Source organism: Odontomachus brunneus, unplaced genomic scaffold, assembly GCF_010583005.1.
Source record: "Odontomachus brunneus isolate Ranch 3 - 2012 unplaced genomic scaffold, Obru_v1 Obru_scaffold_010, whole genome shotgun sequence".
NCBI lineage: Eukaryota > Metazoa > Arthropoda > Insecta > Hymenoptera > Formicidae > Odontomachus > Odontomachus brunneus.
Genome location: NW_022639460.1, coordinates 2,395,228 through 2,410,745, shown reverse-complemented (window position 1 = coordinate 2,410,745; position 15,518 = coordinate 2,395,228). Strand labels below are relative to the sequence as shown.

The window sequence follows — 15,518 nt, the reverse complement described above, 5'->3', positions numbered from 1 at the left end:
TAGGACACTCTTTAAGATATTTTTTAGAAGCTTAAGTGCTATTTAAGTTATGATTCAAATAGAAAACTCAAGTCTAAATTCAAATTTGAGCATCTCATGAGGAACAAATTTCAAATAATGACTATTATAAATGTATCCAGTACTACAACTGCTAATTGTAATTGATTTGTATTTAAATTTTGGTGAAATCTAAAAGTATACCAGATCCAAGAGCTCACTGAGTGATTGTAGTATGAGTAGACCCAATAGAAGCTTTATAGGATTGTATTAATAGTTATTACTTGAAACTCGTCTTAACTGAAATACTTAGATGAATTCAGAGTTAGATTCTTAGTCGATGGTTTTCTTTTTCTTTTCGCATACTCTATAATATTAATCTTTCTTCCTGTACTAATGTGTTATTATTATTAATACAAACTTAAATCTTGAGTTGACAACAATTATGAGTACTATTAAGCCAACAGTACTTATAAATTCTATGAATAGGAAATTAATGATTATCAAAAGACATTTATCATAAAATAACTGCTAATGCATTTATTGATACAAAAGAATTGAGAAGAAAACATATTCTCTGAAACATATTCTCACATAATTTTCAATTTCAACAGATTGTGTTTGAGTTATTGTGATACATATAGCTGGGTGACTCATTATTAATAAACGTTGCGTAGTATAAATAAATAAAACAGAAAGTTTACATTGCTCATACAGCGAGGGACGTTGTTGACCTTAAACATTAAACGTTAATTACACTTCAACAAGTGTTGATATTTAAATGTTAATTATACGATTGAATATAATCTCACAAAGCTATTGTGACTGTGATGTTATGCTTTCTGTTGGGAGAGCGACGCTTTCATCTGAGCTTGCTGAAATGTTTGCTGTATCTTCTCGAGTGCCTCTCTGTGAGTATCCATTTTCTTATCCAAGGTAGCAATCAGATCCTCCATACGTTTCCTGAAATAAACATGTAAGTTCAATGTTTTAGTGACTAAACTAATAAGTATGATCAGTTTTATAATTTTTTTTTAATAGAATTATTAACGTTTAATAGAATTATTAACGTTAAAATTAACATTTATATAAAACTTTATTAGGGATCAAAAAACAATGGAAGATTAAATAATCAATAAACATCAATTATAATTTTTATCAGATATTAAATAATGCTGGTTGTACCAATAATTAAACTGAAAAATCATGTTCTAATTATTGAATAATATTGACTCAATGATTGCTCATTAAATAATATTAAAAATTGGCATAAAAAATGTTTTTTAACAAAGTTTCCAAGACTTTTTTAAAAACATTAAATACAAATATATTATTAATGTTTCATTCATTTGGATATTTATCTTAAGATCAAAACTTTACAGTAATTGTAATGGACAAACTTACAATTCAGCCGCAATATAGTCCATACGCTTGATAACATTTTGTTTAGCTTCGTCTAAGTCTTGCTTCACAAGCACTGGTCCAATTAATTTGAACACATCATTGTCCTGTTTCAGAAGATCCAATTCTTTCTTAACCGCGATGTTCTCGTTTAGTTGCCCATCTAATTGTTGCCTCTTGTTTACTGCCTTGCTGTAGTCTGAAAATGCAATTAGTAAGTTACATATAAAATTTTAAAACGAAATAATCTACACAAGACTTAAATAAATATTTCCTGACCTTTTTGGACTTGCCTTAATTTGTCAACTTCATTTTGAAGTTTTTTTTGAATTTCCTCTACCATGTTTACCTGAAAATAATAATATTTTAACGACAAAGGATATCTCAACGAAAAACAAATACGATAATCATGAAGAAAACAGAAAGTCCCAATTCTTCGTAATCGCCTACTTTTTTTATAATTCTACTTTTTATAATTCTGCAAGCACACCGTCTACACTTTCAGCAATAATTCCGGAGATATATACGGAGACGCGTTAAACCTAACCTCGCGAACGCCCAAGAGTGTTGTATTATGGAGACCTAACCAAATAAGTACCTTCTTCTTCTCAATATTGGATAAGGACGAAAGTCCTAAAGGCCCAAGGTTATTGGTCCAAGTAACTACTCGCTTCTTTGATTGGGCGTTTCAATTGCTCGATAGATTACTGTTCGAAATGCGCACAACAGCGCACAATCGAATATTCTCTGGGTGCTTTCCAATTGCTTAATACATCTGACACACACGTACACAACCAGTTTATTGATTACATATTACATATTATACTAAAATATCTTGTAAGATAATATGCAACCAATAAACTGGTTTTGTGTAACACCCAGCATCGACTGGCTCTGAATTAACCCACTCTGGGTTATTCAGCCTACGTTTATTGGTCGAACAAGTACTTATAAGCTTTATGATTAGCTAGTAGAGACTTATGACGTCATTAATCGCTCCTGGAGCGATTAATCCAGGGACAGTCGAACACGCTAAAGGGACGTCTACATTGGAAGTAAATAGCAAGAAGTAGGAAGTAAGAGTAAGAAATTGACCAACCACAGTCGAATGTGAGAAGAATAATCAACTATGATTGGTCAATTTCTTATTTTTACTTCCTACTTCATACGGATTTTGGATCTTGCGTACCATAAATTTCCAGCAACTCCTCGTATACTTTTTGCTATTGCAAAATTATGTATTTATTTATTTCATACACAGAACATTAAATATAAATTATCATCCTAAATAATTTTTGTAGTATATCATATAAATGTGAAAAAGAACTAAGACTAAGAAGCTACATATTAAAGAAATGTATTTTAGTTAACTTTCCTTGCATATTGACGTCTTTAAAATATCAAATTATGCAAAATACCAAATTATGCATGAAATAATTCAATACGTACTTGTATTTGTACTAATACGTACTTGTATTTCTGGGTAATTTGCTAACGTGAACATCATAAAATTCAATGCGATTGCGGTTGTGTCGGTACCCTGCGTATGAAATGGAAATTTGATCTATCAATCCTATAATTTTATTAATACATTACAGACAATTTGTCTCAAAAGGCGTCATAATACGTACGGCAACAATTATCGTATTGATTTCATCGTATTGATTTAATCTCTTTCCGAGTGAATTTCTTGCCTTCGTCAGATGCTTCCATTAGCATATCAACAAATCTCCTTCTTGTTATTTTTTTATTTTAACAAAAAGTAAATAAAATACATTTCTAAAAAAGATATTTGGTCAATTGCTCACAAGAATTGGATGTGTTGCACGTGCATTTATTTATTCATTTTTTTAATAATAAAAATTTACGACATATCTGTATGCACATTTAATAGATGTAATTGTATCTATTTAAATAACGTATTGAAAATTAAAAAAAGGTGAAAGTATTCTTTTGTATGGCCAATTGTTTTAAAATATAACATACACTGTTTTCGTACAATTTTCACACATTGTAATATTGGCTGCATAAATACATCATGTAAAAATATGTACTATAAATGAGGTGTTGACAACTTACAAAGCTTGGCGGATTGGATTTTATTCCCAATTAAATTATCCACCTCGTTTTCCTTTTGTTGTATTATCTGCACAGTAATAGATTATGTAGTGTGCAAATTGTGTAACATTATCAGGAAATATATTTGCAATACTTACCTTTTCCGCAAACGAACATGTAAACTTTAAATGGTTCTGCTGTTCGCGACTTAAAAATGTAAAACTGAATATAAAATCCGGAAATAAAAATATATTTCGTAATCTGTGTGACTATCTCTTTCAGCCTACAAATAAACATTGCATTAAATTAAATCTATCGTTGAATATAGCGTACAATAATTACAAGAATTTATGTTCTGAAGAGAATCATATCTTATTAGTGCATTAAGATATTGTTCAGTTTTCTTTAATTGCGATCCCAACTCGGTATCCAATGAAGTGTCTTTCAAAGTTTCGTATGAAAAAGTCAGATTTGTCATTTTTAATATAATATATAATTAAAATATGTTTCAACATACATATCATTTATTATTTTGAACGATAGTTTATACATTCGTACTTAATAGTTTAGGATATAAAAGGTAATTTCCAAACAAGTCAAAATCTAATAAGCATTTTATCTTACCACAAATGCTGTCCAAAGTACACTTTAATATATGCTGAGATAGATCTATTCGCCATTTACCATCTAATTCCTCCGTAAATATCAAAGATCGTTTCATAAATATATTGCAGAATGTTCGTATTATGTTTGTATTAAAGTTTGGCGCTAACATTTCTCGATGTTTGACCCATCGTTCCATATGTTCTGCGGAATATTGATATTAAAAAGAAATAAGAAAGAAAGTGTATAAACGAACTTCTTTGCTAAATACAATATTATAAATTTGATAGTAATTTATCAAAATATTGCCCGTCTGTGAATAACGTATTCTGAAATCTTCTTAAATTCATGTTGCATGCAAAATGTATCGTGTCATTTACGCGCTTATGTGTACGTGTGTGTGTAATACTACATCGACCGCTATTATTTGTTTCGCATGCAAATTCACTACACACGGGATGTACTCGTAGAGAAGTGATTATTACTTCTTCCAAAATTCCATTTTAACATATTCGGATAAATTAGAACATGGAATAATAAATAAGGAAGTCAAAGTAAATTCACTAATAAACAATGATTCGAACGTATTTACGTAGAAACTACAAGGTATTACTACGATAGATACTAAGAAAGGCGAATATTTTTAATTAATAAAACTTATTCTGTTGCTCAATGTGAGTATAACATACATATTCTCCTATATTATTACTGATACAATAAATAATGTCATGAATTGTATCCAACCCATATCGTGTAAAAGCACGATGACTATCTTTTGCATGTTATAAACATTACAAACAAACCTTTTTTTGTGAGATCTTATCAGGAGCAAAGATTTTCCCAAATATATCCACACAACACAAATCGGAACATAAAATGTCTTAAAAGCGTTTTAAAGAAGTCTTATATCCCGATTTTATACATTGTATTGTGTGGTTAATCACTTATGTGATTATAAGTATAAAACACAGTTCTCAATGCACTTAGATCATAATCAATACTTCAGAATCAATACACAGAATTGCTCTCTTCACATTCTTTCAAAATGAAATTGGAGAGCCCAATGTATCGTTATATATGTTCCCTCGAAGCAAGAAGCATAAGATCACTTTCGATACTACGTAGAATACTTCTAGTAATTGCTAAGCAACACTGATGGAGTGGAGAGATAGACTTCAAGGAGCTGCAGGCTTCGATGCAAATAACGCGTTCACAAAAAAATATTATTTTGCATACATTACAATAATAATGTAGTTACGTAATAATGTTTTTACTATCCCTATCTGCAAGTCATTATGACGCAACTGAAACTGTCAAGGTGTCATTACATGCAAGCGTTCGAGCGTTGAGTGTCAAACCTGTGCGCAGAACTTTTACGCATAAATCTAAACCGTTCAGATTTCAGCGTCTTGATGCTATTAGGGCAATGTTGCATAATAGAATCCGTGTCTCTTTTTGCGAATATTTGTAACACCCAAAACATTTTTTTTTGTTTTGCTCATATTGCATTTGCAATTAGTGATATTAATGCAATTAACTCCACGTTTTGTTTGTAATATTCGTCCCATATAGCACAAAGCAGTTGCGAAACGCTTATATAGCGCTTTTATAAAAGTAAGACATCTGCAAAAGCCTTTCTGAATGTTTTCTGAGGTGCTGTGCTACTTGGGGTTACTGATAATGTCGATAATTAATAGACATTTTGTAATATCTTGCAATTTTTTCTGAATTGCTAATAAATACCTCGAAATTCAACTGACAGTTCAGAATGCAATTAAATTAATTTTGTGTTTCAGTAACAACTCACTGTATATTAATATGCATGTACTCAATACTTGACGCTCGATGCTCGACGCTCCTATGTAAAGGCATATCGATCTTTAATGTCATATCGATCAAATCAGTTTATCAAAGATGACAAAGTCCAATTGAAATCGTACGACGAGTTCCAAGTGCAAAGATAATTTTCTTTAATAGAAAACTTTATGTTTCCTTTATCATTACTAGTGATACACTGTTATTTACAACAGATTTTCAATGTTTTATTCATGACAGATTCCAAGAAAGCGGTACGATACACTCTTAGTTTTTTCTACCGCCGTCTTTTCTTCTTATTAAAACAATTAATGTATATTAATTTATATATAAAATTACAAACCGCCGTAACGAAAATTTAAAAAACAAAAATAACTTATTTACGTTAATTTACTCTCACGCTACTTATGTTAATCTAACTGAGTTCACAAATATTATAGTATTCTATATAAAATATACCAATTAAGTTAAAAGTTATTAAGTGACTATAAATGTTATCAACCAATTATAGTAATAATAAATACCATTTCCTCCGTTAGCATATTAATAATATATTATTGTATTGTTATGTTCTCACTTTCTCTTTTCAATCCTGACTTTTAAAGGGATGACAGGCGCTAACAAAAAATTCGCCATCAATTTTATCTGTTCTATTTTAACCTCCTTATCGACTTTTAATATATATGTCCGCAACAGGGTTGCTATGAGGATTTTCATAGAAATCATTGCGTACTTCGCACCTATAATTTTATCGATTAATCTCATATTTTGCAACAGTATAGTTCAGCTTATGTATATTTACCAATACAGTTCCTTGGACCATTACTAAATGTTATATAACTATATGGATGAATATTTGTCATGTTCTCCGGAAGAAATCTGTCTGGATCGAATGTCAACGCTTTCGGCCAATACTTTTCATTACGATGCAAGGTTAATATTGTTATTAAAATATCAGCGCCTTTCGGTAAAGTATATCCTCCTGAAACATATTTATTGGTGAATAAAATATCATTATAATAAAACATCAAATGAATAATAATTTAAATAAAATCATATTTTATTGTTTAGTACAATAAAATGTTCATAACGAAAGGAAAACTATTACTCACTATACAATTCTTACATATTACACCCCTATATATTTACGTTTATAAGCAAACCTATTTGTAAATCTTCATTAAGTTGACGTCCTATGAGAGGTACTGGGGGGAAAAGTCTCAATGTTTCCTTAATAATACATTCCAAATAATTCATATGTTGCAAATCCTTGAAATCGACGGGCACGGATTTTGGATCTTGCGTATCATAAATTTCGAGCAACTCCTCGTATACTTTTTGCTATTGCGAAATGATGTATTTATTTGTTTCATACACAAAACATTAAATATAAATTATCGTCCCAAATAACTTTTGTACCATATCATAGAAATGTGAAAAATATAAGATCTAGACTAAGAAGCTACATATTGCAGGAATGATAAATGTATTTTAGTTAACTTTTCTTGTATATTGACGTTTCTATATCACAAAATATTAAATTATGCTGAAAATAATTCAATTCGTTTAATACGTACTTGTATTTCTGGGAAATTTGCTAACATGAATATTATAAAATTTAATGCGATTGCGGTTGTATCGGTACCCTGCGTACGAAACGGAAACTTAGTTTATTAGTTCTATAATTTTATCAGGGTTGGATAAGTTAACTTTTTTTTAAACTAAGTTAAGGTAAAGTTAATGGCTTTGAAAATTTAACTTAGTTAAGATAAAATTAACCCATAATGAAATTAATTGAATTAAAAGTTAAGTTAATAAAAAAAAGTAATTAAAAAGTTAAAAGTTAAATTTGTTTCATTTTATGATTTCAGGGTTCCAGTTTTACAAATAACGAAAAAAACAAATATACATCTTATTTGGAAACATGTCTTATTTACAGATACTTATTAAATTTAAGTAATAATTCAGTAAGCAAGGAACATTAAATTAATGTTTAGAAACGTTGACTTTGTGTGCATTGTTTGGACATTTTTTAATAACATTGCATTTATATTTTTCACATGTTATTTTGTAATATGATTTTCCAGAATATTGTTTAAACGTTTCAAAAGTATTACAAAAAATATATTTTTCAAATGTTACTTTAACATTTATTTGAGATCAATGCAACATCTTAAAAATATTTCTGACGATTAAAACGTTATGGCAACTCTATTTCAACATATTATTGAAATTTCCAAATTGCGGTCAAAATATGTTTATAATGATTCAATGTTCATGTTCCATACAATATTAAACTCTACATATTTGACAATATTTGACAATATTATAAATTCTTGAATATCATTGTAGTAACGTTGTATTAATGATTTCTTGCTTACTGGGAAAGTTCTTTCAAAATTTTTATTGGACATTTTTCTTCGAAGATTGTCGAAAATGACCCCTTTTGCACTGAACAGCCTTTCGACGTTTCGCGACACCTTTATGGTATGGTTAGCTTCAAGATAATTGAATTAAAAGTTAATAGTTACCGATAAAATGTAACTAAGTTAAGTTAAAAGGTAAGAGTGTAAAAATGTAACTAAGTTAAGTTAAAGCTATTTAATTTTTTAACTTTTTAATTTAATTTTTAACTTTTTAACTAGTTACTACTCAAGCTTGATTTTATTAATACATTACAGATAATACTCGTCTCAAAAGGCGTCATAATACGTACGGCACCAACTATCGTATTGATTTCATCGATAATCTCATTCCGAGTAAATTTCTTGCCTTCGTCAGATGTTTCCATTAGTATATCAACTAATCTCCTTCTTGCTATTTTTTATTTCAACAAAAAATAAATAAAATACATTTTTTTAAAGTATATTTGGTCAATTGATCACGAGAATTGTATATATTGCACGTGTTATTTATTCTTCTTTTTAATAATAAAAATTTGCCATATATCTGCACATTAAGTGGATGTAGTTGTGTTGAAAAGTAAAAAAGGAAAAATGTATTCATTTGTATGTCTATATATTTTAAAATATAATATATAGTATTTTTTCGTGCAATTTTGTGCGATGTTGACGACTTACAAGGCTTAGCGGATTGGATTTTATTCCCAACTAAATTATCCATCGCGTTTTGTTGTATTACCTGCATAGTAACAGATCATGTAGCGTGTAAATTGTATAACATCGTCAGGAAATATATTTGCAATATTTACCTCTTCCGTAACTGAATATATAAAATTTAAATTCTTCTGTTGTTCGCGACTTAGAGATGTAAGGTTAAATATAAAATCGGAAAGTAAAAATATATTTCGTAGTCTGTATGTTATTATTTGTTTCACCCTACAATTAAACATTGAATTAAATTAGATTTACTTTCGAATACACGCAAGAATTTATGGTCCGAAAAGAATCATACCTTACTATTGCATTAAGATACTGCTCAATTTTCTTTAATTGCAACTCGGTACCCAATGAAGTGCCTTCAAGGTTTCGTACCAAAAAGTGAAGTTAATCATTTTTAATATAACATATAATTAAAATATAATAAAATATACTTTTAACATTTATTATTTCTCTCTCTCTCTCTCTTGCATGATAGTTTATATATTTATATAAGTAATTAAAGGTTATGACACAAGCAGGTAATTTCCAAATAAACCAAAATCTAATGAGTATTTCATCTTACCGGAAATGCTGTCCAAAGTACACTTTAATATATGCTGAGATAGATCTACTTCGCCATTTACCATGTGTTCTAATTCCTCCGTAAATACCAAAGATCGATTCACAAATATATCGCAGAATGTTCGTAATATATTCGTATTAAAGCTTGGCGCTAACATTTTTCGGTGCCTGACCCATATATGTTCTGCGGAATATTGATATTAAAAAGAAATAAGAAAGATAGTATATATATATACAGGGTGTCTCACACTCTCCTCCGGGCATTTTGTGGAGACGTAGAACAGGTTGAGGTGAACATAAAAGTCCTATACCGTTTTGCGATATTCACAATAATTATCGAGATATTAATTATAGAAAACTTGTAAATGATCAAGCAGAATATGGTAAATGAGTTATAGTAACGACGACTGCCGTCGTGTACTTATACTTTAGGTCAAATTGAACAAAAAAGTTCTCTACCATTTTCCAAATAATCACATAGATTTTTAACCATTAATTAAAGGAGATTATTGCACGATTTTGTGTGATAATGCACTCATCTTCTTTAATTAATAATTAGAAATCTATGTGATTATTTGGAAAATGGTAGAGAACTTTTTTGTTCAATTTGACCTAAAGTATAAGTACACGACGGCAGTCGTCGTTACTATAACTCATTTACCATATTCTGCTTGATCATTTACAAGTTTTCTATAATTAATATCTCGATAATTATTGCGAATATCGCAAAACGGTATAGGACTTTTATGTTCACCTCAACCTGTTTTACGTCTCTACAAAGTGCCCGGAGGAGAGCGTGAGACACCCTGTATATGGTAATTATCGACTATAACGGAGCAAACTTCAATGATCTCCAGCTTGATATATATTATCAAGGATACTGTCCTGAATGATAATCAAAAGTTTTAACCGTCGTTCATTGTTTGTTAAAAAATTATTAGCAAAAAAATTTGCATAAAATGAATGTAATTTTTGGACACTGTACATACAAAAACATTGAATTTGTAAGCTAAGAAGATGTCTACTACACAAACACACATAGCCATACACACACGCAGATACACACACACACACACACACCCACACACACACACACACACATACACTGCTCGCCAGCGAGCGCGCTTGCTGGCGAACAGTATGTGTGTGCGTGCGTATGCACTTTTATATATTTCGTTTCCTTAAATATGTACACAGTGTCGGAATATTACATTCCATTTGTGGAATTTCTTATGTTAATAATTTTTTAACAAACAACGAACGACGGTTAAAACTTCTTGAATGTTGCTTAGAATATGATTTCCTTGATAATACATATCAAGATAGAGGTCATTGGAGTGTGCTCCGTTCTAGTCGATAATTACCACGTGTCTGCATTCGTGTGAGTATATGCTGTGAATGCTGTGTATGCTGTGTGCGCGCGTGTGTATGTAGTGTTACATTGATTTATTTGCTATTATTTGCTCTGCACACAAATACACCACACACAAGATATGCTTCGTACTCGTAAAGAAATCGTTATTACTTTTTCCAAGATTCCACTTCAGCATATTCGGATGAATTAGAACTTGGAATAATAAATAAGGAAGTAAAAATAAGTTCTCTGATAAACAATGATACAAACGTATCTACGTAGAAACTATTAAGGCGTTACCAAGACAAATACTAAGAAAGGTGAATATTATTAATTAATAAAGCTTATGCTGTTGCTCAATGTGAGCGTAACATATATATACTCCTGTATTATTATTGATAAAATAAATAATGTCATAAATTGCATGTCGTGTAAAAGTGCGATGACTATCTTTTGCATATTATAAATATTACAAACTAGTCTTTTTTTGCGAGATCTCACCAGGAGCAGTAACAAGCCCATTTCCTAGCACCGCTTTGTAAACTTTGTATATTAAGCTTTTATTTAAGCAGCAAGGGTTTTGAAGAATAGTCTGCAATATATAAAATCGAATCAATCATACGTTCGTTTCTTTATTATCATTATGATATTCATGGCTTTCTTTATTAATGTATAATTAAAGAAAGTTTGTTGCTAAAAATGATGATAATTTGCTATCAAAAATGATTTGTTACCAAAATAGTAAACAATATTGATTTATGATTGTTTGTAACTCTTTCAAACACTGAGAAAAAGAAGTGATTGAATTAATAAGCCTTTTTGCTCTTGAACAAACAAAATTTATTCAATCAAACATTTAGTCAATTAAGCAAATTATATCGTTGCTGCAACTAGTTATTTATTGATTCAATGGTGGCGATTTGATTAGTAATATGAATGTAACTTATTGTTGCACTAACGCAAAATTTCTCCAATAAGGACAATATTTCTTTCAAAGCGGGTGATCGCCGATTTTGTCGACCCAACTGCTTTTTTTCAATATGTATAAATAAATTAACAAATAAGTAATATAAATGTTGCACTCTTACTTTAATTTGGTCTGGTTCGTTTACAGAAATAAGTAATTTACTGCCCAACCAAAATCGAAATGGAGACGGGTAAGTATCGACCAGCAAACATACACTGTCCAACAATTCTGAAATTTTTTATACTTCAGAAATATGTTACTGTTAAGCAATTGTCTATATTTAATGATATTATATTTTTAGACAAATAAACGTCAAACAATTTTATTCTGAAATAATATTGGTTTATTTTTTTGCAAAGTCTTTAATTACTCTTAGTCTTTAATTCGTCTTCTTCTAAGAAATTAACATACTTCAATGGTTTCATGGTAAATTGAATTTATTACACTTAATGATTTGAATGTCAATTTAAACCTTACTATAATTTTATTAAATTTTACTTTTATTTTTGCAAGATTTTTATTATCCGCTTATAATGTTGACAAATATATAAACGGCAACATTACCGTTAAAATTTCTCTGGAGAATGTAGTAGGCATTCCCAATAATTGGTTTCGTTTTTGGACCTGGTAGTGCATTTGCTGCTTGAATGAATCGTAACCGCTTACGATAATTCGAGGTTAAATAGATTATACCAACACATATTAAGATCAAAGCTATGCTTGTGAGTATCATTATGCTGATAGATTGTCAGGTGACGATATAACCAGTGTGATATAATTTGGTTTTATACGTTCAACAATCGATAACTCTGTAATGAAGAAATTTTGAACAAAAATATAAATCGTCTCGCGTAAATTTGTTGCGTTACCTACCCTGATAGTAAAATGTCAGCAATATGCCGACAAATTGCTGGCAAAATCAATCATAGGATTGCAGCAAATTTGCAGCATGTATACTACCATTATACTGGCATTATGTCGGCAAAGCATGCCAAAATTACTTGAGGGCAGAGTGCTGCAAAAACCGAACAAGACGTGTCGAGCAACGTGTGACGACAAATTTGCAGCAAACAGCGAGCAAGACGTGCCGAGCAAGGCGTGATGGCAAATTTACGGCAAAAATCGAGCAAGATGTGCCGGCTATGAACAGGCCAAAACTACCCGAGTAGAATTTGCACCTTATGAGAATCTAGTCATTATATAATAAAGTTGTATCCAATAGACACATACACATAGTTATTAGTTAGTGTAACTAGACAGTGATGAACCAATAATGTAACGTTTTTGCGAATATATACAATATATTAACTAATAATAAGATAAAAGAAACAAAATAATTATGGTAAAAAACCAAACTAGTTGCTAGGCAATATCACTTTTCCTAATGAGGATATAACATAAGTTACCTAATAGTTAGACAAAAAAAATATAACTAGTGATGTAGTTTATTTTCTGCATTAGGCATATATCATCAGTAGATAGACTGTCCTAGTTAAAATTTTTAGTTCTATGAAATGCTATTTGTGTCTTTTAGAGATGACATCAGTGGCTTTTATTATTGAACACTTCCTAATCATGTAGAACGTAAGTATCTCAGTGTATATTGTCTTGGAAAAATTCCTTGCTCACATTGGATTTGAACTCGAGATCTTTGGTTCTTCAAGTCTGTCGTCCTATATGTTACTCCACTTTAACTTCACTAACAAACGTGTTTCGTACGGCCCTCATATGTTGCATGAGATTTGGCACGACTTGCTCGGCTTTTGCCGTCAGTTTGCCGTCATATGTTGCTCGGCACGTCTTGTTCGATTTTTGCCGCAAATTTGCCGTCACGCGTTGCTCGGCACATCTTATTCGCTATTTGCTGCAAATTTGTTATCACACATTGCTCGGCACGATTTGCTCAGTTTCTGCTATCAATATGCCGTCATACTACTAATGATAGCTTGTCCGGTTTTTGTCAGCAGTTTGCTATCACGATTATTAACAGGTCGTATCGCAATATTGCACACATTTTGCCGACATTACTTGATATAGCAAATCATGCTGCAGTTTTGTTGTTATTCTGTTGATAAAACTTGCAGCACGCTTTGCCGAAATTTGCTTTTGGCATGTTTGGCTATCAGGGTATATTATTTTGATGTTTTAGAAGAAAAAAGAAAAACAGAAATAGTAATACTTGTAAGGGTCTTGGTTGCCCTTTCGGCGTATCCGTTTCTTTCCGTTAACGTTTGAATACGCGCTCCTTGAATCTTTATTGTTTTAGGTGTAAAATAAGTCGCGGATAGCAGCCCTGCTATCACGTACTAGGCAACTTATTTCACGGTGCAGGTGACGGAACGTGATTAATGACTAATGATGAGAACAATTAATAAATGTTTATTATAACGTACAGATCCTTTGTTCCTTACACTTGTTTCGCCAAGTCATACATGAGAAGTCTATCTTAACTCGTACACACACGCACGTGCCCGATCCGTGCTTCACGGTCGCACTAATAAAACACAAATAATACTGTCCTCACTATCGTTATTTTACTAACGTTTCAACCAGACTAAATCTGAACAGATACGCGAACTACTTCCGTACCCACAGCGTTAATTCGCTTTAACTAAATGGGTTTATCCCTTGACCCTAACCGGCCCACAAAACCCGGAGCTCTTAGCTCTTTTCGCTACGCGAGACTCTCCCCGATCTTCTCCTGATCTCTCGCTGGTCTCTTTCTCGACTGCCTCTGGACTCTCCGGCCTTCGTCTCTAACTACCTATTTGAACTATCGGCGCGAAGGAGAGGGAACCTCAGCTCTCGCTACGACAAAAGGCTTTGATCTAACAACGTTAGATGGCGCTACTTATTCTAATTTCTTACATACACGTATAAAAAATTTTCTCAAATACACTTACACAACGTCTAGAATCGAATAAAATGACGTATAATGTCATTAAACCGTTTTAAAAACATTTTATGTCCCGATTTAAATGTTATCTTGTTAATTGTTATGTTGTGTGGTTAATTACTCCACTACGTGGTTATAAGTATAAAAAAGAGTTCTCAATACACTGAGATCATAATCAATCAGTTCTTTTCATATTATATTAATTATTATACTATATTATTATATTATTATATATTAATTATTATATTATATTAATTATTATGCAATTTATTATATCAATTATACTAATTATTGTACTAATTTCTGTATTTCCTTACCTTCTTTTAAAAAATCGATATGAAATCGACAAGAAGCACCAAATCTTCCACTTCCGATACTACTTAGTGTATTCGCAACTGCCATGCAACACTACTGTTGGAATGACCCAGTAAGCAATCTGCGCGCAGACTGACGTCAGACTGTCGACAGGTTCTGTCGAATCCGAGCAGGATCTGTCGACAGATCTATAGACATCTGCGTCCCCAATCTACCGCCAGATTGTTGACAGGGTCTGCGAACAGACTCTGACGACAGACTGGCGGCAGATTGCGCGCAGAGCCTGTTGACAGACTATGACGGCAGATTGGCTGCAGATTGCGCGCAGATCCTGTTGTTTCGTAGGTTCTTCAATTCAATTTTCCCATAATTTTTTATAATTACTCATAGAATAAGCGCTTTCTCATAAATACTCATAAAATACTATGA

General features: G+C 31.3%; 2 protein-coding genes across 16 annotated transcripts; both read right to left on the bottom strand.

The window, feature by feature from the left end:
- Positions 1-510: 510 nt before the first annotated feature.
- Positions 511-3,177, bottom strand: LOC116840439 (prefoldin subunit 6). Of its 6 annotated transcripts, XM_032807138.1 has the most exons (6): positions 3,030-3,177; positions 2,870-2,938; positions 1,678-1,747; positions 1,402-1,597; positions 810-960; positions 511-731 (listed from the first exon to the last, which is right to left on the bottom strand). In XM_032807138.1, the coding sequence occupies exons 2-5, from the start codon at positions 2,903-2,905 to the stop codon at positions 831-833; spliced, it is 432 nt and encodes a 143-aa protein (XP_032663029.1). In that variant the 5' UTR covers positions 2,906-2,938; positions 3,030-3,177; the 3' UTR covers positions 511-731; positions 810-830. The 6 variants fall into 6 exon arrangements, with proteins under 6 accessions (XP_032663029.1, XP_032663028.1, XP_032663032.1 ...); XM_032807137.1 differs by having other exon boundaries at positions 511-960; XM_032807141.1 differs by lacking the exons at positions 2,870-2,938; positions 3,030-3,177 and adding an exon at positions 1,946-2,304 and having other exon boundaries at positions 511-960.
- LOC116840436 (cytochrome P450 4C1-like) lies at positions 3,034-15,219 on the bottom strand. Of its 10 annotated transcripts, XM_032807126.1 has the most exons (17): positions 14,058-14,686; positions 12,443-12,687; positions 12,000-12,106; positions 11,413-11,503; positions 9,559-9,741; positions 9,289-9,352; positions 9,086-9,212; positions 8,955-9,015; positions 8,591-8,691; positions 7,452-7,520; positions 7,038-7,215; positions 6,677-6,856; positions 6,452-6,614; positions 4,081-4,263; positions 3,615-3,739; positions 3,478-3,544; positions 3,034-3,177 (listed from the first exon to the last, which is right to left on the bottom strand). In XM_032807126.1, exons 2-14 carry the CDS (start codon positions 12,609-12,611, stop codon positions 4,212-4,214), a joined length of 1,545 nt encoding a protein of 514 aa, XP_032663017.1. In that variant the 5' UTR covers positions 12,612-12,687; positions 14,058-14,686; the 3' UTR covers positions 3,034-3,177; positions 3,478-3,544; positions 3,615-3,739; positions 4,081-4,211. The 10 variants fall into 10 exon arrangements, with proteins under 10 accessions (XP_032663017.1, XP_032663024.1, XP_032663021.1 ...); XM_032807133.1 differs by lacking the exons at positions 3,034-3,177; positions 7,452-7,520 and adding an exon at positions 15,092-15,211 and having other exon boundaries at positions 3,217-3,544; XM_032807130.1 differs by lacking the exons at positions 3,034-3,177; positions 14,058-14,686 and adding an exon at positions 15,092-15,111 and having other exon boundaries at positions 3,217-3,544.
- Positions 15,220-15,518: the final 299 nt, after the last annotated feature.

Coding starts and splice junctions, on each gene's coding strand:
- LOC116840439 (XM_032807137.1), bottom strand. CDS start 2,905: ATGATGTTCACGTTAGCAAATTACCCAGAAATACAA. Junction 1,748..2,869: donor CAAATTACCCAGAAATACAA/GTACGTATTAGT, acceptor TATTATTTTCAG/GTAAACATGGTAGAGGAAAT. Junction 961..1,401: donor GACTATATTGCGGCTGAATT/GTAAGTTTGTCC, acceptor TGTTTATTTCAG/GAAACGTATGGAGGATCTGA.
- LOC116840436 (XM_032807130.1), bottom strand. CDS start 12,611: ATGATACTCACAAGCATAGCTTTGATCTTAATATGTGTTGGTATAATC. Junction 7,216..7,451: donor CAAATTTCCCAGAAATACAA/GTACGTATTAAA, acceptor ATTTCGCAATAG/CAAAAAGTATACGAGGAGTT. Junction 6,857..7,037: donor TAATGAAGATTTACAAATAG/GTTTGCTTATAA, acceptor AATATGTTTCAG/GAGGATATACTTTACCGAAA.